Genomic DNA, 20,878 nt, shown 5'->3' with positions numbered 1-20,878 from the left:
GCCCATTGACAAATGTCGTGAAGTCCCTAGCATTCCATACACTAAAGCCGGAACAAGCGCCGTGTACAATCCGTAGACTGGACGCAAGTTTGTCAGCGAGCTGTACGACAGCGCCTGAGGAACAAGAAGACAGGCGACCATGAACCCAGCCTTGACGTCGGTGGCCAGGTTGCCAATATTGTAGTTAGGTAGCCAGCCAACAATGGGCACATAGTAGCGAGCCCGGCGCTTCCACCACCTGGCGCTAAACTGTCTCGTATGGCCACGCGTGGGTTCAGGAGCCCTTGATGACGAAAAATTCTCTCGCCGCCGACTGCGCGACCCTGGCTGCACGATGTCGTGCTCGCGCACAGAGTCTCGGCTGGTCCCTAGAGTTGTGAGATCCAATTCCCCCAATGGCGAGTGCTGGCCTGGAAGTAATGGCATGCTCTCATCGCGCGACTGAAACGCGCCTGCCTGCTCCAAACTGGAGTGGCTTGCGCCGACTAAAACAAGAGTAAAAAAGTACCATGAGCGTGTTAGTGAAAAATTGCAATGCGCTCAGACAATTTTTTTTTAGAATTTCAGCATTTGAGTTAAAAGAGTGCTTACCGGATGTGTCTTCTCTTATGTTACTGCTGCTGGTGCTGCTGTTTGGCCCGCTTGGCCTGTTTTTATGCGACATGGCGATAAGTTTGGCGCTTCTCTTGAGTGTGTCAGTGTGTGTCAATGATATACTATAATAAAAATGTTCGATATGAATAATAAGATATATGACCGAGAGCAGAGTGAAGAAGTACAAATGTGACTTTGAAGCGGGAAACTCATGTTTTAAACCTCAGCGCAAAGATGTAAAAAAAAGAAGAAAAATGGCAGCTATGATTGACTTTGGTGATGACGATTCGATTTCTGAGCATAATAGCCAAACAAATAGTGCGAAAAATTAGGGACACACTCTTGGCGCCGAGTTAAAATCAACAATACAAAAAAACAATAAAATCAATTTGTACGTTCTGCGAAGAACATTGATAATGTATTAAAAATTTTTGTGGCTACTGGAGTTGCGAATTGGCTACATGAGCTTCTGCGGAATATCCTTGTACCGCAGAGAGTGGATGATATCGCCCTCCTTGATATCCTCGAACCCAGCAAAGCAGATGCCAAACTCCTGACCCTTGGTCGCCTCGCTGATATCGTGCTTGATATTCTTCAGCGAGCTGATATCGCCCGTAAACAGCTCCTTGTCGCCGCGCAGTACGCGGGACTTTGCGCCCTTCGTCACTGAACCGACAGTAACACGGCTGCCGGCGATCTTGGCGATCTTGTTGCCCTTGAGCGTGACCTCAAAGACCTCCTGCACGACAGCCTCGCCCTGGATCTCTTCGATTCGAATAGGCTCGAGCCGCGAAGTCAACAGCTTTTCGACGTCTTCGAGCAGCCTGTATATTACGCGGAACGGCATAACCTCGACACCCTCGCGCTTGGCTGCGTTAAGCGTCTTTTTGTCTGCTTTTACGTTGAATGCGATGACCACGCCCTGCGAGCCCGAGCCCGCCATGGTCACATCCGACTCTGTCACTGGCCCAACACCCGTGCTGATGACGTTGACTCGAATCTTCTTGTCTGGAAGCTGTTTCAATGCGCCAGCGACAGCCTCGACGGTTCCTGACACGTCGCCTTTGATCACGACCGGAACGACCTGGACCTGAATCTCCTCAGTGGTCCCGCCAGAAACATCTCCGCTATGCGCACCCTTTCTGGGAAGCGGGTCCGGGTGCGTGTTGCGAAGGCCGTTGTGGAACTCCCAGACAGCCTTCTTGTATGCCTTCTCTTCTGCGCGCTCGCTGCTCTCGCGTTCATTGGTCTCACGCCGCTGCTCGTTCATCGCGCCAATTGTCTGCAGCTTGTCTCTGTTTTTGCGCTTGTCAATGCGATTGGCGACGACGTCCTTCGCCTGGCTCTCAGATGCGGCTTGCAAGACCATGTCTCCTGCCTGCGGGATCTCTTTCCACCCCATAACCCGCACTGCGCTTGCAGGCGTCGCTGACTTGACAGAATTGCCGCTGTCGTCAGACATGCTGCGCACCTTGCACCAGGCTGTGCCGGCCACGATGATGTCGCCTACATGCAGCGTCCCGCGCTTCACCAAGACGGAGGCGACGTTGCCGCGACCCTTCTCAACCTGGGACTCGATCACTGTCGCGTGCGTCGGGATGTCGACCTCAGCGCGGAGGTCCATCACTTCGGCCAGTGTAGCAATGTTCTCAGCAAGCTCGTCAACTCCAGTACCCTTTAGCGCCGAGATATTGACCGACTGGATGTCGCCGCCCATCTCCTCAGTCTGAATGCCGTACTTCAGCAGCTCCTCTAGGATGCGCGAAGGGTCAACTCCCGGCTTATCGCATTTGTTGACCGCGACAATAATCGGCACATCCGCGTCCAGTGCATGCTGGATTGCCTCCTTCGTCTGGGGCATCACGCCGTCATCCGCCGCTACTACAAGGACTACAATATCTGTCGCATTGGCACCGCGAGCACGCATCGCACTGAAGGCGGCGTGCCCTGGCGTGTCCAGAAATGTGATGTGGTGGCCGTCCTTCAGCTCCACCGAGAACGCGCCAATGTGCTGCGTGATGCCGCCCGCCTCGCTCGCAGTGATCGTGGAGTTGCGCAAGGTGTCCAAAAGTGTTGTTTTGCCATGGTCGACGTGGCCCATGATGGTGACAACCGGTGGGCGGTAAGGATGCACAGACATATCCTCGGGAATAGGCTGCGGCAGAAGCTCTGGGCCGCTGTTCTCAGGGATGATCGGTACCACTTCGTATTCCAGCGCGATTTCAGCCGCCTCCTCATTGGTCAACAAATAGTTGTTGGCCAGCTTGTCCATGCCAATGTTCGCCATTTTGCGTAGCATGTGGTCGTTGGGGACATCGAGAAGCTTGGCCAGGCCGTCGACTGTGATGGTGATCGGCAGAACAACCTCCAGGCCCTTTTTTGGAAGCTTAAACTTTCTGCGCCTCCGCTTCATCTGGTTCTCGTCGTCCTGATCCGCGTTCTCGATGCGCTGGCCAGGCCTCCTGGAAGCAGCGCTTGTGCAATGCTTATGCTCAACTGGCTTCTTTGGCGCATCACCTTGCTTTGCATATTTAATATCCGGCTGCTTCCGATCTTGCTGAGTTGGTGACTGCTGCTCGAATTTTTTTGGCGCGTTCTTTTTATCTGCTGGGTTGTGGCGCCGGCCGTACTCCTGAACCATCCTTGAAAGTTCTGAAGACCGACCCTTCAAATCCGCGCTGCCCATAGCATTGGCGGTCTTGGAGGCGCCCAGACCTGACGCAGGTTGGTTTTTTGCAGTCCCTGTAGAGCCCGTGGCAGGTGGCAAGTCCTGTGCAGCATTATTTTTGGATGCCCAAGCGACAGAAGGCAATTCTGTCTGTTTTGTTGGCTGGCCACGTCCCATGAAAAAGAACCTGGCACTTCCTAGCGCTGGCTTTGGCGAATCAACTTTGCTGCTGCTGTCCTCCTTAGGCTTCTGCTCAAGCTTTGCAGGGACTGCATGTGCTGTCTCTATCGTTACTGTTGGCGATGCTTGTTCGAAGAACGGCTTAAAAGTTGGGATCACGCTGTGCGCCGATTTAAGATTGTTCCGTGCGTGCCCGCCGATGACCGGGCGCTTCGATATACTCGGATTGGTGGGATTTCCCGCGCTGGCGTTACTTTTCCACTTTCCCGACGTGTCGTTCGACTTGGCCTTGTTGAACTCGTTGCGCAATCTTTGTAGCCGATCAAAGTCTGACGCAGAGTAGTACGATCTCCAGATGCAAACACCGCTGCTACCGAGCCGCGGCGTGGCTTGCACGAGTCTGTTTTTGTTCGGAATTGCGTACATGTTTTTTAACACATAAATAGTAAAAAGTCTGAATTGGTGTCTAAAAAGTGGAGAGAAATTCAATCGAAAAGCAAAGTGGAGAGAGTATGAATGTTTCGGTGCAGATCGCTTTTATCTCTTGTGCTGACAGAATCTGCATAAAATGATTTTTATTGGCAAAGTGGCGTGATCGGATTAAATTAGGTTATTAAATTCAATAAACCGCATTCGACATGCCTTTACTTGCTCAGTAGTTATAATGTTGTAAATATAACAAATATCCCCATTTATTTATGTTGACAAGTGCTAAAAATATTATTTTTGTAATTCTGGAGCAAAGTTGCATATAATAATGCTACTTTGGTACAACTTGACCACGTTTGGATTAATATATGCTGTTTGTGTTGTTTTATGCGAGTTTGCAATACATTTTGGCGTCAACTCTTAGAGAAAATTTGGAAAAACGTAAGCATATAATAAAATATGTTTATGTTTGCTTGACTTGACTTATCATAAAAGACCATTGAGAATGTTATAGTGGTCTATTTCCAGCTTAATAATACTCGAGTAGACAGTCAAAATTAGAATTTTGAGATATTTAGGCCGAAAAGTCAAAGGATCACTAATCCCCAGCAATTTATTTACACAACAACCTAAAGCGGTTGCATTTCAGCGTGTCAGCAGAACAAATGTACAAATGAATTCCAAGAATAGTGAATAAAGTTACAAACAAATAAGTATTGGTTGTGAATGTCAAACTGGCAGTGATTCTGCCTGTGATGCTTTTACAAAATATTGCTAATTTATCTCAATATATGCGCGAATAGAAACCAAATTTGCCAGCACACTGGTTATGTACAATATCCTAATTATACAATTTCAAGTCAGGTACTCCCACAAAGCTTTATCTTGTTATCTCAAAACCCTCGCTGAGTACATAACCCAAACCACCCCTCACTAGGTTGTTAGAATTTCAAGAATTCTTGTTTGTTTCTAATGCTTTTCCAATAATCTTTATTAGTTCCTTTGTTTGGCGTCTGTAGGATTAGCTTGCATTTTGCCATGTACAGAAAAACGGCCAAACCCATTGTATTGTCAAAATGTATGCATTTAGTCAGCAATAGTGCCACATTATTATTCGCATATTTTCTCGAAAAGCAAGTACACATCATCATCATCATACAGCCCAGCCATTAATTATAAGCGGGAACCAAAGTACATAAAAAGCATTGTTTCTGGCATCCACGCCCATAATATTATCACTGTTAGTTTTTGTGCAAGAGTTTATATTTACAAGTATAAGAAGTTTACTTGGAGGCAGCAACGAACTTGGTGGTGGCCTTGGTGCCCTCCGACACGGCGTGGCGCGACAGCTCTCCGGGGAGCAGGAGACGGACAGCGGTCTGGATTTCGCGAGAAGTGATGGTGGACTTCTTGTTGTAGGCAGCGAGCTTGGAGGCCTCGGTGGCGATGCGCTCAAAGATGTCGTTGACGAACGAGTTCATGATCGACATGGCCTTGTTCGAGATACCGGTGTCGGGGTGAACCTGCTTCAGGACCTTGTAGATGTAGGTCGAGTAGGTCTCCTTGCGGACGGCCTTGCGGGCCTTCTTCTCGCCAACGGACTTGACGGGGGCCTTGCCACCGACAGCGGACTTGGACTCTGCGACCTTGGGTGCCATTTGAAATTGGGTGTGTGAGCGTGAGTGTGGGTGTTTGGAGTGGAGGGTGGGAAAAGCAAAGAAAATGCTGTGAAAAAAGAAGTTGGGAAAAAGTGGTTGTTTGTGACTGAAAGAAAAAAACGCGAGGTGCACAAGCACAGGGGGCGGCGGCCATCTGTTTTATATGCTTGGGGGGCATAAGAGCCGATTTGAGAAAAATCGAGCAGCGCGCTTTCAACTCGATTTTTCCGTTTTTCTCTTGCCCTCAAAATCGAGCAGAGGTAGCGCGTCTCGATTGGCGCGTGCTGATTGGCCAAGCGCATTTCGATTTTTCGAATGTCTTTGCACTTTTAGATTTTGTCATTCTCGGCTCAGCAAAGCCCAAGAGTCCAAAGCTTTCTGCGACGCCTTATCAGCATTGGCAGCAGCAGGCATTAAGGCCAGCAGTGCTATTGTCTTGGTTCTGTTTCGAGCCAGGCTGAACCAAAGTGTTCTTTGCGTGGAAAAAAGACAGGCACCAGTACCAGTGGCAGTGGCAGTGGCAGTGGCAGTGGCAGTGGCAGTGGCAGTGCCAGCATCAGCACCAGCACCAGCACCAGCACCAGCACCAGCACCAGCACCAGCACCAGCACCAGCACCAGCACCAGCACCAGCACCAGCACCAGCACCAGCACCAGCACCAGCAAAGACAACAGCCGGCGCCTGTGCTCGGAGGCACGCAGCCAGACGCTCTGGCTCCAGCTCACGCGAAAGATGCAAAAAACTACGCAGATACGGGCCAAGAATAGCCGCACGGCACCAGACGCGAGACGCAAGATCCAAAAATGCAAGACGAAAAAAGTCAGAAATAAACTGGCCGACGCTGATTGGCTGAAATCGAGGAGCAGCTGTGGTTGTCGATTTTTGAAAAATCGAGCACTCAGTACACACTTCGATTTTCGGCACGCGAAAAAAGGCACGGCAGCCAATCACAGGCGTCCAATTATTTTTTTGCAGCGCGCCGTTGCAATTTCGTATTTTTCGTCTTGGCAGGAGAATGCACCCGCTTGATTAGCCCCCAAAAGGCACGCTTTACGCTTTGTGCTTGCTCGATTCGATTTGGGGTTTTGAAATTTTGCATTTCTCGATATTCCAGCACGAACGCGTCTCTGCATTTTCTATCAACCAACCGCCCTTGCTCATATATAAACAGCCGGCAAGTGCCGCCATCTCATTTTTGCTGGTTTTTTTTCTTGTGCTTTACCAATACACATTTTCATTCCACGCTTTTTTCTTCAGTCTCCTTTCGCTCTCGAGCAAACACACAACCACAACACACAACCACCCTCCCCCTCACAACACTCACCTTTAATCACAATGGCTGGTGGCAAATCCGCATCTGGCAAGGCCGGTATCTCCGCTTCGGCCGGACCCAAGTCGCGCTCGAGCAAGGCTGGCATCCAGTTCCCTGTCGGCCGTATCCACCGTCACCTGCGTCGCGGCAACTACGCCCAGCGCATTGCCGCCGGTGCCCCCGTCTACCTGGCCGCCGTCCTCGAGTACCTGACCGCCGAGATCCTCGAGCTGGCCGGTAACGCTGCCCGCGACAACAAGAAGACTCGTATCATCCCCCGTCACCTGCAGCTCGCCATCCGCAACGACGAGGAGCTCAACAAGCTGCTCGGCAACGTCACCATTGCCCAGGGTGGTGTCCTGCCCAACATCCACGCCACTCTCTTGCCCCAGAAGTCCAAGAAGGCCAACCCCTCCCAGGAGCTCTAATTTTTTTCTTCACTCTGTAATATAAAAGAACTTAAAATCACATTCTGTTTGCTCGCATATTTGCATTGTCAAGCATCTTGATGAAATCGTAAGGATATCCTTGGTTCTGTTCAAATCTCCAAACTTAATCGATATAACCATGCACGCGATTTAATGTATATCCAATATCTTTGCTAGTTTGGCCATTAGTGCTTGCGCCGTAGCGTCTGTTCTCAACGTAGATAGGAGTATTGTACTTGTTTTGCAGCTGTTTTGTGAGCCTTTTACTGCCTCCGATTTAGGGCTTGCCGGATTCACATCGTCTCGTTTCGGTTGTGCGCATCTTATTGGCCAGTTTTTTGCATACTGCTCCGCTGATCGTCTCCGCCCTCTGGGTTGCGATTAAATTTGTTGTCCTGCCATTGTGAATTTTTGGCACGCCAGTTCTTGCGCCGTTCATCCCAATATCCAGGCTGCTCGTGCTTTCCTTCTCTGTCGTTTCCCCAAACTATTCCAACCCATTTACATTTTTTAATACCACAGTTCTCTGTTTATAAACCCAGGATCCCCCCTTTGCGTGTCGGTCAAACTCACCCTCCATTCCCAACGAAACGTCCGAATTTCAATAACGGTCCATCATCTAATTTGTAACAATGTCTGACGAACTCTCTCCCGCTGCCCAATTCGCCGCCGCTGCCGCTCAGGCAGCTCAGGCGGAGGCTGAGGCTCAGTCTCTGTTTGTGTCTGCCGTGCCTGCTGCTGTCGAAGCCGCCGACAACGCCACTGATGAAGACGATGCCTCTGCCCTTCCCGTTGTTGTTCCCGACACGGTCAGCGCATGGCCCGCTACTGCTTCTGCCATTGGTATCGATAATTCTGCTGCTCTTGATGGTGTCCCTGCCCAGGATGATGCCGTTTCCAACGACGAAGCCACTGAGCACTCATCGCCCGATATTGCCGGCGCTGTTATCACCGAAGGCGATGTTGCGGAGCCCGCCGCCATTACCAACATGTTTATCAGTGCTAATGTCGCCGATTTTACTGCACCTACTGCTATTTCGAACGTTTTCGTGGATGATGGCCACGTATCAGCTGCTGCTGCTTTCGAAAACGCCACCGCAGTGGACTCTGCTGTTGCCAGCACCTCTGGTGACCATGATGACACCGATATCAACGAGGCCCCGAAGGTTGTCACCAAGGCACCGCGCAAGCCCATTGATCTGGCCGACGAGGAGCTCTTCCCCTCGCTTGGCAGCCCAGCCACAGCAACCACATCTGTGTCGTGGGGTGCCAAGTCCTCGGCCAGTGCCGCCAGCGCCCAGTCGATGGCATACCAGCTGAAGCAGAACCAGGCCACCGAGGTTGTTGACTTGCCGATGATGCAGGACCCCGTGGGCGATGTCGCGCGCAAGATCATGGAGACCACCAAGACGCGTATCGAGATCTCACACAACCGCGTGCTCAACACCTCGACGTACTTGATCAGCGGTAAGCCCGATGCTGTGGCGCGCGCTAAGCGCGAAATCTGCACCAAGCTCTCCCCGCGCATTACCAAGGTTGTGCAGGTGCCCGCCATGGCACGCGCCCAGATTGTCGGCGTCCGCGGAAAAACCCTTGCGGGCATCCAGACACAGACCGGTACTTCGGTGACGCTGGGTAAGTACAACGACAGCGGCAGCGCGGACCTGTTTGAGCAGATAGATGTCAGCATCACAGGTAGCCATATGGGCGTTGCCGCAGCCGTGGCTCAGATTGAGGCTATTGTAGACAAGCGCACAACGAAGCGGGCTGTCAAGCTGGCGGAGCTGCCGCGTGAGGCTAACGCTATGCTGGTTGGCAAGGGTGGCGATACCCTTAAGGCTCTGCAGGCCGCTCACCCCGGCGTGCAAATCCGCATCCCCGGCCCAATTGATGTCGATCAGGCCATTGGCGTGCTGGGCGAGCGTGATGCCGTTCAAGCGGCTGTGGCCGAGATCACCGAGACCGCTCGCCTGTTGATGCAGGGCTCGCAGACTGTCACAGTCAGCATTCCAAAGCGCCAGCACCGCTTCATTGTCGGTGATGGCGGCTCCACACTGCGCGATATTATCGAGGCCACTGGATGCAGCATCAGCGTGCCTGCGCCACGCAACCCCTCAGACCAGGTCACCGTACGCGGTCCCGAATCCAACCTGGTGCAGGCGCTGGGCCTGGTGATGACCAAGGCCAATTCCGTGGTTGTGCAGGTTGTCGACCCGACAACCATCCACTCGTACCCCAGGCCCCTGCTCTACGCTCAGCGTGTGCTGCAGTACCTGAGCGAGCGCAACCGCTTCCTGCGCATCGAGAGCGAGCACGGCGTGCAGCTGCGCGTGCCCTCGAACGTCCAGGCCCAGGCGGCCACATCCCCTGCTCAGGTGCAGATCGAGGTGCAGGGCAAGGACGCCCATGCAGTGGCGGCTGCCAGCCAGGCGCTGATTGCGCTGCTGCAGGCATTCCCGCCGTACCATTTCAACGGCATGGATGTCGAGCCCCATCTGCACGCTCTGCTGGCAGGCCCCGATGGGTCCAATCTGACGCGTCTGCACTCTGTCCGCTGTGTGTATACGCTGTTCCCGCGCGACTCTGCATCGTCAGCTATCTTGGTCGTATATGAGGGCTTCAACCCTGACGTCGACCGCATCACTAACCCAGCCGAGCGCGAGCGCGCCACCCGCGACCTGCTGCGCAAGACCCTGGAGGAGTTCCGGACCACTGTGCAAAGCGACGACACCTATGTCACCAAGGTGGCTGCTGTGCCGGTCAAGCTGCAGGCTGTGCTGGCCGAGCCCGCCGCCCTAAAGTCCATCATGGAGAACGCCAAGGCCACCGGAGATGGTGTCGGCCGCGTTGTTGTTCGCTTTGGCTCGGTGGCACCATCGGCGGCCGAGCCCGAAAACACGCGTTTTGAGCGCAAGAAGCACGAAGCGCAGCTGCAACCCGACGAGGTCGAGGTCAAGGGCTTGGCTACTGCTGCTGACCGTGTTATTGCCGAGATCTGCCGCCGTGTCGACGCTGCAACAGAGTACGAGAAGCTGCACTCGTTCCGCTCGGAGGTGACTGTGCCACAGGTCCTGCTGGCCCGCGTCATTGGCCGCGGTGGTGAGAACCTCAAGCGCATGCAGACCGAGCACAACGTCACCATTGACGTCTCTGACAGCACGGGCGGCGCCACTGGCTCGGTCAAGATACAGGGTACTGAGACTGATGTCAATGCAGTACGCAGCGAGATTCTCGAGTTTGCCGAGAGGATGGCTGACCAGACGTCCGAGATTGTCAGCGTGGCGGGAAACATCCATCGTTCTTTGATCGGTACCGGCGGCCGGTTTGTCAAGCGCCTGGAGGAGAAGTACGCTGTGCAGATTAAGTTCCCCTCGTCGCGGTCGCGCAGCGACAAGCACGACGATGAGGACAGCGGTGCGCCACTGGCGGCTGACCAGATTCGCATCCGCGGTGGGCGCAAGGGCGTTGAGGGTTCCAAGGCCGAGCTGCTGGAGCTGGCTGCCTACGAGCTTGAGCACAACCACACGGTAAAGTTCAAGGTACCCGCAGCCGCTCTCCCGCACATTGTCGGTCGCGCCGGCTCGCACATCAACGAGATCAAGGATGAGAGCGAGACACGCATTGATCTGGGGGAGCCCACTGATGGCGAGGTCGAGGTGACCCTGATTGGTACGCGCGCAGGCACCAAGCTCGCCCGCGAGGCCATCGAGGCGACTGTGCTTGAGCAGGAGTCGCAGGTGGACATCACCATCGAGGTTCCCACCAAGCACCACCGTTTCCTCATTGGAGCTGGTGGCGGCCGTGTGCGCGAACTGGTGCAGCAGGCTGGTGGCGACCCCGACCTGATGACCGGTACCGGCGCCTGTCGCGTGCAGTTCCCGCGTGCCTCGTCCGAGAGCACTGGCGAGGTCAAGCTGAAGGGTGACCGCGCGATCGTTGATGCTGTGCGCGCGCGCATTGAGCAGCTGGTTGAGGAGCGCGAGAGAATGGTCACTATCCTCGTTCCCGTCCCCGTCTCTCAACACGCATTTGTTATTGGTCGCGGCGGTGCCAACCTCAAGCAGATGCAGGAGGCCCATTCGGTGGAGATCTTCTTCCCGCGCGCCGCCAACCGCAACGCGCCCACTGCCACTGCTGCTGCCGTCGCTGAGACCGAAAACTCTGCCGACGTGCGCATCACTGGCTTACCCGAAAACTGCGAGGCGTGCAAGGTCGCACTGCTGAAGCTTGTCCGCGAGGAGTCCACAATTACCGTGCCTTTGGCTTTGCACCAGCGTCTGGGTGGGCGCCAGGGCTCGCTTTGGCGCCAGGTCCGGTCCGATTATGACGTCCAGGTTGATGCCACGCGTGTCGACAAAGCACCGGTCCGTCGCGTTGATCAGTCCGCCACTGTTACTGACCCCGAGAATGCTGCTCCGGGCACCGTTGTGTACCGCGACATTGATTCTGAGCTTTCGGGTCTTACCGCCGACTGGATTCTGCGCGGTGAGAAGAGCAAGCTGGCCGACGCGATTGCTGTTGTCCAGAAGCATGTGGGCGGCGAGGGTGGCGTGGAGGCGCGGGTGAGCGTCGATCCCCGGAGCCATCGCCATATTATTGGCAAGCAAGGTGCGAATATCGCAAAGATCCGCGATATGACTGGCTGCGTGGTGACGGTACCTCGCAAGGGCAACAGCTCGCACTGGGTCACCGTGGCCGGCGAGCGTGCGGCCATTGCCATGGCGCTTGACTTTATCAGCCAGCTCATTGAGGAGCGCGATTAATCAATGCCTATTTTATTTAATATATCGTATTAATTACAATACACATATTTATGTAACAGTCTCGGCTAAAGTAGACGGCTGGTTCCATGCGCCAAAATAGAAGCAATGCCAGGATACTGCAACACGCCAGATTTAACCCACCACATCAGTTTTTGTACAATAATATTTCTCTCGTCATCGAGCACGATTTATTTATTTTAAAAAAAACTACTTTTTACTTTTTTAAACATTTTGTAACTCGATCAATGGGTCCATCTTCTCTGTCATTTTTCTACCAAATCTTTTGCAAGCACTTTGTTAACCAAAATTGTGCACAGTAAATCAGTTGTTACAACATTTGCACCTTTCCATATTTTAAATTACTTTCCTTCTCCAGGAACAACCGAACAAAATCCTTTGTAATGTTGTACAGCCCAAAGTTAGATCGATCATATATAATTATAGCCAAACACTGCATGTAGAACGTCAACCACCATATCATGTGTATATTCATTGTGGAGTCCGAAAAAATATACTTTCGTCGCAAATTTAGGCCCAGTAACGAGAAAACGCGAAGTGTACTGACCAAGTTCGAAGAGGCTGACGTTGTAGCATTCATTTTTCTTGACTGCATCAGAACAACGAAAAACCTCGTCGACAGTAATGTGTTTTTGAGACGATAGAGATAATGCGGGCTGTCCTGTTGGCTTTCCACTAATTATATAACCCAAAGCATATTTTAAATTGACATCTTCGCAATGTTTAATCATATTTTTTTTAAGAAAATCGGGAAATGGCATGTCTATTGAAACTTTCCATAGCCCATTATATGCATTACTCTTACCATTAAGCTTAGATTTGCAGATGGCAATTGATATTTTCAAGCTTTTAGACATTTTGACACGAAACAAAGAATTATAAGAGATAACCAATATAAATATAACAGTTAAACTATAATGTATTAAGTTGTAATAAAATAAAAAAGTGGAAAGAATGAGATGAAGGATATGCTCAAACCACAATATTTATTTGTCTGGCCAGTATTAAATTTTTGCAACAAAAGCCAATCCTCTGTGCACACATCCTTTCCCTCACTTGCGTACTTGCTGCCAAAGGATTTGATAAAAAAAGCAAACTTTGAATATTTGTGTATTTCTCGCATCCATCCACACATAATTGGCACTTTTTAAGTTTATATGCGATAAAAAGAGCCAAATTATAAAAAAAATTATTATTGTAAACCCTACGGGGGGCTTGCAATCCGGGCTAGTGACCCGGGTTGAAACCCGTCGGCGCGCATAGATTCATTGAGACAGATGTGGGAGTTCGGCCGATGCCCCGATTCAATCACATCAATTGCGAGGCCGCGTGGTATTTATGATTGAACCTATTTTTATCCAGATAATGAAAACAGCAGATATTGGCGCACTTTTGAGGCGTATCAAGATAGCATTTGTTTTGCTAGTTGTTTACATGTGAGCGGCACTGGAGATGCCGCGCACTTTCCATAGTTTGCTTCTGTTATATACTGAGGTGTTCCTGCCATGAGGACGAGAACACCTCAGTTTTTCAATATACCTTTATTTACCTTTCTAACAGTATTCCCTGTGACTGCTCAGTTGATTATTGGTACCTCCTTGGTCACGCTTACAATAGTATAAAGAAGCTCAAATGAACGGTTGCAATGAAAAAGGAGAAAACCTTGTTAAAGTAAACCTATAACTTTCGGTTTAATTATCATATATTCTCATTTATCATATTGCATAAATCTCACTATTTTCAAATTCCTATCACATTAATTTTTATTTTTATTTCTTGGATTCGATTATGCGTCCATGATGAATCCCGTTACGGCATGACATATGTAATGCCTGTTACAGCCATGTATGTTTTGATATTCGAGCTACGGTTCTCAAGACCAGTCAGATATTTTATTTCTTTAGTTTATACAGCCTAGTAACTTTGTTGCTCATGCGTAATTCCAGTGGCTTGATGCTCGCTGTGACGTAGTAGAATCATTTTTCCAGCCAACAGCTGTTTGCATTACTGCAATCGATATTGACCGTTGACTAAAGATCAATTCAAATAATATTTGGTGAATTTATTTGATTTTATTTTTAAAAATTGAATTAAAAAACTTTGCGTTCCAACAACTCAACAGTATAAACATTTCTGTACCCTCGGTTTTCATCACTATATCGCCATGTATTTATTAATATGCATAACAATTTACCCATCTATTGCTTATCCAAAAGTCTATTAAACCCACCTTTACGGTTCATATACTGTCTAAACTTTCTCTGTTTCTTCACATTAGCGGCTCCAATATCATTCCCTGACACCTTCTTCCCCTTTGTAGTATCAAACCCACCAAAGCCCAACAATGCGTTCATCTGCTCCTCCTCCGTCATTTCCAATAACGCCTCTTCACTAATACCCACCTCCTCCTCCAGCTTTGGGGCCATCTGGCGTTCGGGCGATTTTGACCTGCTATCGCGGACCGACGGTCTGTGTGTTTCTGGAGATTTCGACCGTCTCCTAGTATCGCGTCGACTGGGTGGAGATCTCGGTTCGTAGGTTTGGCGGTGACTGGGCCTTTCGCGCGACCTGTATCTGGGTGCTGGCAATGGCGAACGATTGTCCGTAGTAGTGGTCCGGGTGCTGGGGCGATTGGAGCGTTGTTGTTGGTGGTGGTTGGTGGAGCGTGTGGGTGAGCGGCGTCGGGATGGTGAGCGCGAACGGTATGATCTTCTGCTGTGTCTGTCAGGTGACCGCGAGCGTCTGCTGGATTCCCTCGGCATGGTTTTGCAGTGTAAATACAAAATATTATTTCTTTGGTTTAAGAGCACTATTGATTTTTTTGTATTCAATAAAATAATGCAGGAATTTCGCAAAAAAAAATTAATCCTTGATTAATAGGCATTTGTTTGTATAATCTTATAGTATGGTGACAATGAATTATACACGTGTGTATTTTCCAAAAACACTCATGCAAGAGATGACGTTAAAGCGTGGCCTAAGGAACTGTGAAACATCAGACCAGATTTTTTCCAATCATTGTTCTGCTTCTTTTCTTTATTTTCAATTTATTTTAATCAATTCTAATTTCTCATCGTTCAATACTAGAATGTCTTCTGTCACTTGCTCAATTTCTGAACAAGTAATCTCGGGCGTCAATGCGCTGCGGTTCATCAAAACGACCATCACCAGCAAGCCATTCCACGCATACGTTGCGAAAATCGATGCAACACAGACGGTAGTTGAAGACCAGCTAGACGACGTCACGGATTTTCCCACGCTGATCGATGAGCTGCCAGACAATGAGCCGCGGTACATTGTAGTGAGCTACCGTAAGGAGCACGAGGATGGCCGGGTGTCCTACCCATTGGTATTTATCTATTATTGCCCCGAAACGGCACCGCCACAGAAGCTCATGCTGTATGCGAGCACACAGACGTCATTTGCGAATGAGACAAAGCTGGGAAAATCACTTTTGGTCGAGGATAAGGAGAAGTTTAGCGAGGAGTGGGAGGAGTTATTTTATTAGAATTAATAAAATCTAGTTTAGCATATTGTCGAAATCAAAATCGAAATCATCTCCGTGGCCACCGTAGAAATCCAAATCGTCTTCGTTTATTTCTGCAATAGCGCCTGCCATGGAAGTGGCGGTGGAGCCGAGAGGAAGAGCGGATGATGCATGGGCAAGGTACTCTTCTTCCTCGTCCCACTCCTCCAGCCTGTTCTCTGGCTTTGTCTCCGGCTTGGTTTCTGGCGTCGATGCGCGCAGCTCAATCAGATTCCGCGTAATGACCGGCTCCACAGCCTTACCCGCCGATGACTGCTTCAAAAAAGTCATGACGCACTCCATAGCCATGCGATTATCCAACGGCTCAGCCTTATAATGGGCCATCAACGAGGGACTATCCAGAACAACCATGTATTGACGGAAAATCCACGCCGCCAAATCAATCATCTCTGAGCGATTCGGATAAGTGAGCTGGTCATCGAAGAGCGTCAGGAGCCTTTGCATAATGGGTTTTTTGAAAAATAAGTGTGGCCGCTGGTGCGTGATGGCAATACGGCGGAGCATGGGGAAGACGTGTTCGATGGCTGAGGGCGGGGACAGAAGGTGACTGTAGGATTTGACCACATCGGCGACAGCAAAGGCCGCCTCGTACCTGCTAATGTTGAATTCCCGCTCAACTAGTACCTCCTCCATCTGTGTGACCAACTTGGACTCGTCACCAATATCCTCATCGTCCATTTCCTCAGCCTCAACCCCAAGGTCCATATCCATGCCGGCATCCATCGTGGACTGCGACTTGGGCACTCGCCGCTTCACCTTGGTCCTGACAACCATACCGGCCTTTGTCTGCGCGTAGTCCCGCAGCGTGTCCAAGAAGGTCTCTGTCAACCTAGCGACCTGCTCCAAAAACGCGCGTGTGTTCTTCCTCGGCTTATAAACGCGACACAGCATGACGAACAAATCCAGGGCGTCTCCATCATAGAACAGATTGCTCAATATGTTGTCTGCCAAGGAATCGAGCTTGGCGCCGCGCATCTTGCTGAGCGACAGGAGGGTTTGCTGCAAACAGTACATGGCGGGCTCCAGCCCGGTCCAATGCTTGAGCTCGACGTATGCGCTGGCACAGCGCATCACTTGGCCAAACACATGGGTTTGCACCAATGCGCAAGTGCTTCCGAGGTCAATCGCGGGGTTGGCCAAGGATATGTCGACAAAGTACGCTGAAACGTACATCAGCCGTGGGGTGAACCCATCCACTACAGTACCGTTCATCCGCAAGTCTTCAAAGAGTGCCAGAATAAATGGGTTGAAGCAGCTCTCGATAAATACGGCGGCGATGCGGCGCAGGGTGGTGATACTAGAGGGATCCACAATCCTCCATTGCAGATCCACCGATAGCGTGTCTGGAGCATCCTTGGGTTTATCGACTTTGGCACGCCTCTTGAACAAGTTGGCAAAGGGCCGCAGGACTTCGCGCGTGCTAAACACTGGCATGATGGTTCCCTCTCCTGTGGAGACTGCGTAGACTCCGCCAAAGTTGTTATGCCGACTGGACTTATTATGCGCCTTGCTGTTATTTTCGGGGCCGTCAAACCACGTGTGGTGCGGCTGGTCAAAGAGTGCGGAGACGGGGACGCGGTAGAACAGGTAGTACACGATGTCCAGCAGCGTGGGCCGGAGATCTTTTAGCCGTGGCTGGTCGGCGGACGACGAGATCAGGGTGAGGAAGAAATCAGCAGCCAGCTGGTCCTCCAATACGCCAATCAGCGTGTCGTGGGTTTCGACCTGGGCGGCCAAGCTGCCGGACGACGGGGACACCAGGGGGTCGGGTATAGCCAGGACATTTCGGAACACGTACAGAATCCCCTTCACCAGCATATCCTCCCTCCCATCACCAGCGGCAGAGCTCTTCTGCCTGACAAACCGGACGGCCACAGCGAGCAAACATTTGATGACCTCGGGCTTGGCAAATGCTCTTTTGTATGATCGCAGAACGCGGATAAAACGCATCTTGACTTCATCCGACTCGGACTCCATACTCCAGGTGAGAAACACGAAAAGCTCGACGCACATCATGACAGTTTTCAAGGCGTCTGTGTCGGATGCTGTTTGCTCGGGTAATATGTGGTTGGCGGTGATGGTGAATATAGGGATGATGTCGCGCTCGAGCACTTGCCATTCGCCCAGCCACTGCAGGACGAGTTTGCCGTCGCCCTGTTCGTCCATCTGGATGTACCGTTTGATGTCCTTTAGTGAGGCGAGGCAGTCTTTGGCTGGCACGTAGACCATTTTTGCATTGGTGGCTGCGGATTCATCTGTGTTGGGCTGGAGGTTGCCAAGGGACGAGCATGCTGACAAGACGATGTTGCGGTACTTGGCTATCTCCTCGGCAACAGCTGCATCGCTGTAATCTTCGTTGTATGCATCGGCGTCCACATCCATTGTTTATTATTTTTTCTTTTTCTTTACTTTTTCAAGTTGGTGTTGTATAAATTAGAGAATAAAAATGAATTGAAGAAGAAAACCAAAACAATAAATAAAGGAGCAAAAAGAGAAGCAAAATCAGAAAACGCGAGAGAAAAAAAAAGAATTTAATGAAATGGGATGATCAAATTTTTTATTTAATACGCAGCCTGAGAATGTTCAGTAGTAGTCTCGTTGACCAGAGTGACGATCATACTGTACAAGTAGTAGAAGAAGCATACAAGGTAAAATCCAACCTTGCAAAAGTTCTCCCTTTTGTGCTTGGGCAAAGTGCGGAAAACCTCAGTGGCATCGTAGAACTGGCGCGAGCTCATGACCTTGCGAATATTCCAAGCGACCAACGGTAGGTTAATGAGCATCGATGTCCATTCGCCCAGAAGCAAAAACGTAACGAACAAAACCAGCTGAGCGACCATTTCGGGCATGACGTACTAACGGTAAAAAAAAGAAAGAAAATTGGTCATAAAGTGAATTAGTTGGAAGTACAAAAAAGGTATTGGATAGGTGAGTTGAGCATTTATGTTGTTCTGTTCTTACCATGTTGAGGTTGTTGGCCAGGTCGATTGGATTGATGTAGTCGCATTCGAGATCGGTAAGCATAATGACAAAGTACACGGCGCCGAAAAGCAGAGCGCCGGCAAAGATTAGCGCGAGAATGTAGAGAAAAGCAGTGAATGACATTTTTGTGCAAAAACTTTAAAATAAAAAAGTGAATTAACAAGTCTATAATTTTAAAACAAAAAGAACAAATTAAGAGAAATAAAAATAGTTATTTGTTACAAAGGGGAGAAAGTGATATTGGTGTTCTAATTTTTTTGACGTGTGCAGAGAGTAAGCGGGCGTTCAAACCCAGGTTTCAGGAACGTCTCATTTGGCCCCATCACATGAAAATAGTGGGAAAAAAGTAGAAAATTAAAAAGTGTGAAGATTGAGGAGGCGAGGCGCAAAGAAAGGCCTTACCCTGTTTTTTTTACAGGTCATATCCATATATTGTCCCTGGATTGCATTAAATCAAGTAACTTGATCAAAGGCAAAGGCAAAGGCCAAGGCCAAGGCAAAGGCAAAGGCAAAGCCAGAGTCAAAGTCAAAGCAAAGCTAGAGTCAAAGCAAAACCAAAGAAAAATCAAGGCGCGTCCTCAGCATCAAAGTACAGCACGACGGGCTCCAGGCCAAGCAGCCGCGCGTTCTCAACATCAGCGCAGCCAACAACAGCAGCAAACTCAGGGGCCACCTCCAAGTAGGCATTGGTAGTGAAGGCACTCTGAGCGAAGGTTTCTCTCAGCACGCGCCTGGCAACAAGCTCCTGCACAACACTGGCCACCCGGCACACGGACATCTCCGGCACACCCACAATGCAACCACCAGCCACCAGCGCAGCCACCTTTGCCGGCATCTTCTCAACCCCGCGCACATACTTGATCAGCCGCGCCAGCGTCATTCGCTCCTCCACAGCCGCGGCATTCACCAGGCTGAGCGCCACCGCGGAGCAGTCAACAGCGACTGTGCGCCGGCAGCAGTTATCGCAAACCATGCATGCGCCCAGGTCCTCTTCGGAGCCCAGCGCATTGAGCAGCGTGGCTTTGCGGCACCCCCGGCGGCCCTCAGCATACGCGATGACGGCGCGCGCACGGCCTACGCCCTCGGCACCCAGCGCGTCAAAGCCCCAGGCAGCCAGCCGCGCGGCATCCAGCCCGCCATACATCAACGCACACTCGGCCACGCGGCCGTCGCGCCCGGCACGGCCAGCCTCCTGGTAATACGCCTCCAGCGTCTTGGGCGCGGTCACGTGTAGAACGAAGGCCACGTCGGGCATGTCGATGCCCATGCCGAAGGCGTTGGTGGCCACAACGACGCGCAGCCGCCCGGCGCGCCACGCCTCGTGCAGTGCGCGCTTGTGCGTGCGGTCCAGCGCGCCGTAGTACACGTCGCAGGGAATGCCATTGGCCAGCAGCGCATCGGCCGTGTCGTGCGCGTCCGCGCGTGTCGCGCAGTAGACGATGCCGCAGCAGGCGGGCGGGCGCGCGGCAACCCAGGCGGCGGCCTGCGCAAAAAGCGCACCGGTCTTGGGTTCGACAGAGAAGCGCAGGTTAGTGCGCCACAGTGGCGCTGTGAAGACCAGCGCGGATGTGCCGAGGATGCGCTGGACGCTGGCGAGGACGCGCGGCGGGCATGTGGCCGATAGTGCCAGCAGGGGGGTGCGCGGGAAGGCGGTGCGCAGCAGCCCAAGCCGCCCGTAGTCTGGGCGGAAGTCGCTGCCGTACTCGCTGGCGCAGTGGCACTCGTCGATGGCGATGCGTGCGAGCCGCCCGGCTGCATAGACGCGCGATAGAAGCGCAAGGAACTGCTTGCTGCCCACCAGCTTCTCGGGCGCCACGAACAGCAGCGCCAGCGGGCCGGGCTCGGGCTTGAGTCTCTTGTGGTTGTTGTGGCCGTTGTGGTCGTTGTGGCCGTTGTGGTCGTTGTGGCCGTTGTGGTCGTTGTGGCCGTTGTGGTCGTTGTGGTCGTTGTGGTCGTTGTGGTCGTTGTGGCCACTGTGGCTCTTGTGGCTCTTGTGGCTCTTGTGGCCCTTGTGGCCCTTGTGGCCCCCTGCCTCGCCCGCTTCGGCCACTGCGCGCAGCTTGGCGCGCACCTCGACAGCGTTGCGCGACTCGGACGTGTATGCCTCAGCCTCAACGCCCAGGGCGCGTAGCTGCATGACCTGGTCATCCATCAGGGCAATCAGCGGCGACACCACCAGGGTCAGCCCGCCATTGCGCACCAGCGCCGGCACCTGGTAGCACAGACTTTTTCCGCCGCCCGTAGGCATCACCGCAATGCAGTCGCGGCCATCCATCGTGGCATTCACCACGGCGCGCTG

At 51.6% G+C, this 20,878-nt stretch overlaps 4 protein-coding genes across 4 annotated transcripts; 2 read left to right on the top strand and 2 right to left on the bottom strand.

Moving 5' to 3' along the window:
• Window positions 1-5,106: 5,106 nt before the first annotated feature.
• BX661DRAFT_189685 (histone H2B) lies at window positions 5,107-5,644 on the bottom strand. The gene has a single exon (XM_051537603.1). The coding sequence runs from the start codon at window positions 5,527-5,529 to the stop codon at window positions 5,155-5,157; it is 375 nt and encodes a 124-aa protein (XP_051388581.1). The 5' UTR covers window positions 5,530-5,644; the 3' UTR covers window positions 5,107-5,154.
• A 1,220-nt stretch (window positions 5,645-6,864) lies between these two features.
• On the top strand, window positions 6,865-7,269 carry BX661DRAFT_194766 (histone-fold-containing protein; the record flags this gene model as incomplete). Its single annotated transcript, XM_051537904.1, has 1 exon — window positions 6,865-7,269. The coding sequence occupies one exon, from the start codon at window positions 6,865-6,867 to the stop codon at window positions 7,267-7,269; it is 405 nt and encodes a 134-aa protein (XP_051388580.1).
• Window positions 7,270-15,079: 7,810 nt separating this feature from the next.
• On the top strand, window positions 15,080-15,584 carry BX661DRAFT_189678 (uncharacterized protein). The gene has a single exon (XM_051537602.1). The coding sequence runs from the start codon at window positions 15,139-15,141 to the stop codon at window positions 15,556-15,558; it is 420 nt and encodes a 139-aa protein (XP_051388579.1). The 5' UTR covers window positions 15,080-15,138; the 3' UTR covers window positions 15,559-15,584.
• Window positions 15,585-18,105: 2,521 nt separating this feature from the next.
• On the bottom strand, window positions 18,106-18,798 carry BX661DRAFT_189676 (cornichon). Its single transcript, XM_051537601.1, has 2 exons — window positions 18,559-18,798; window positions 18,106-18,452 (listed from the first exon to the last, which is right to left on the bottom strand). Exons 1-2 carry the CDS (start codon window positions 18,700-18,702, stop codon window positions 18,159-18,161), a joined length of 438 nt encoding a protein of 145 aa, XP_051388578.1. The 5' UTR covers window positions 18,703-18,798; the 3' UTR covers window positions 18,106-18,158.
• Window positions 18,799-20,878: the final 2,080 nt, after the last annotated feature.

The sequence above is a fragment of the Kickxella alabastrina genome, assembly GCF_025024165.1.
Source record: "Kickxella alabastrina strain RSA 675 chromosome Unknown BX661scaffold_46, whole genome shotgun sequence".
In the NCBI taxonomy this organism is placed as follows: domain Eukaryota; kingdom Fungi; phylum Kickxellomycota; class Kickxellomycetes; order Kickxellales; family Kickxellaceae; genus Kickxella; species Kickxella alabastrina.
The sequence above is the reverse complement of the archived record's forward strand: the minus strand, read 5'-3'. Positions and strand labels throughout refer to the sequence as shown.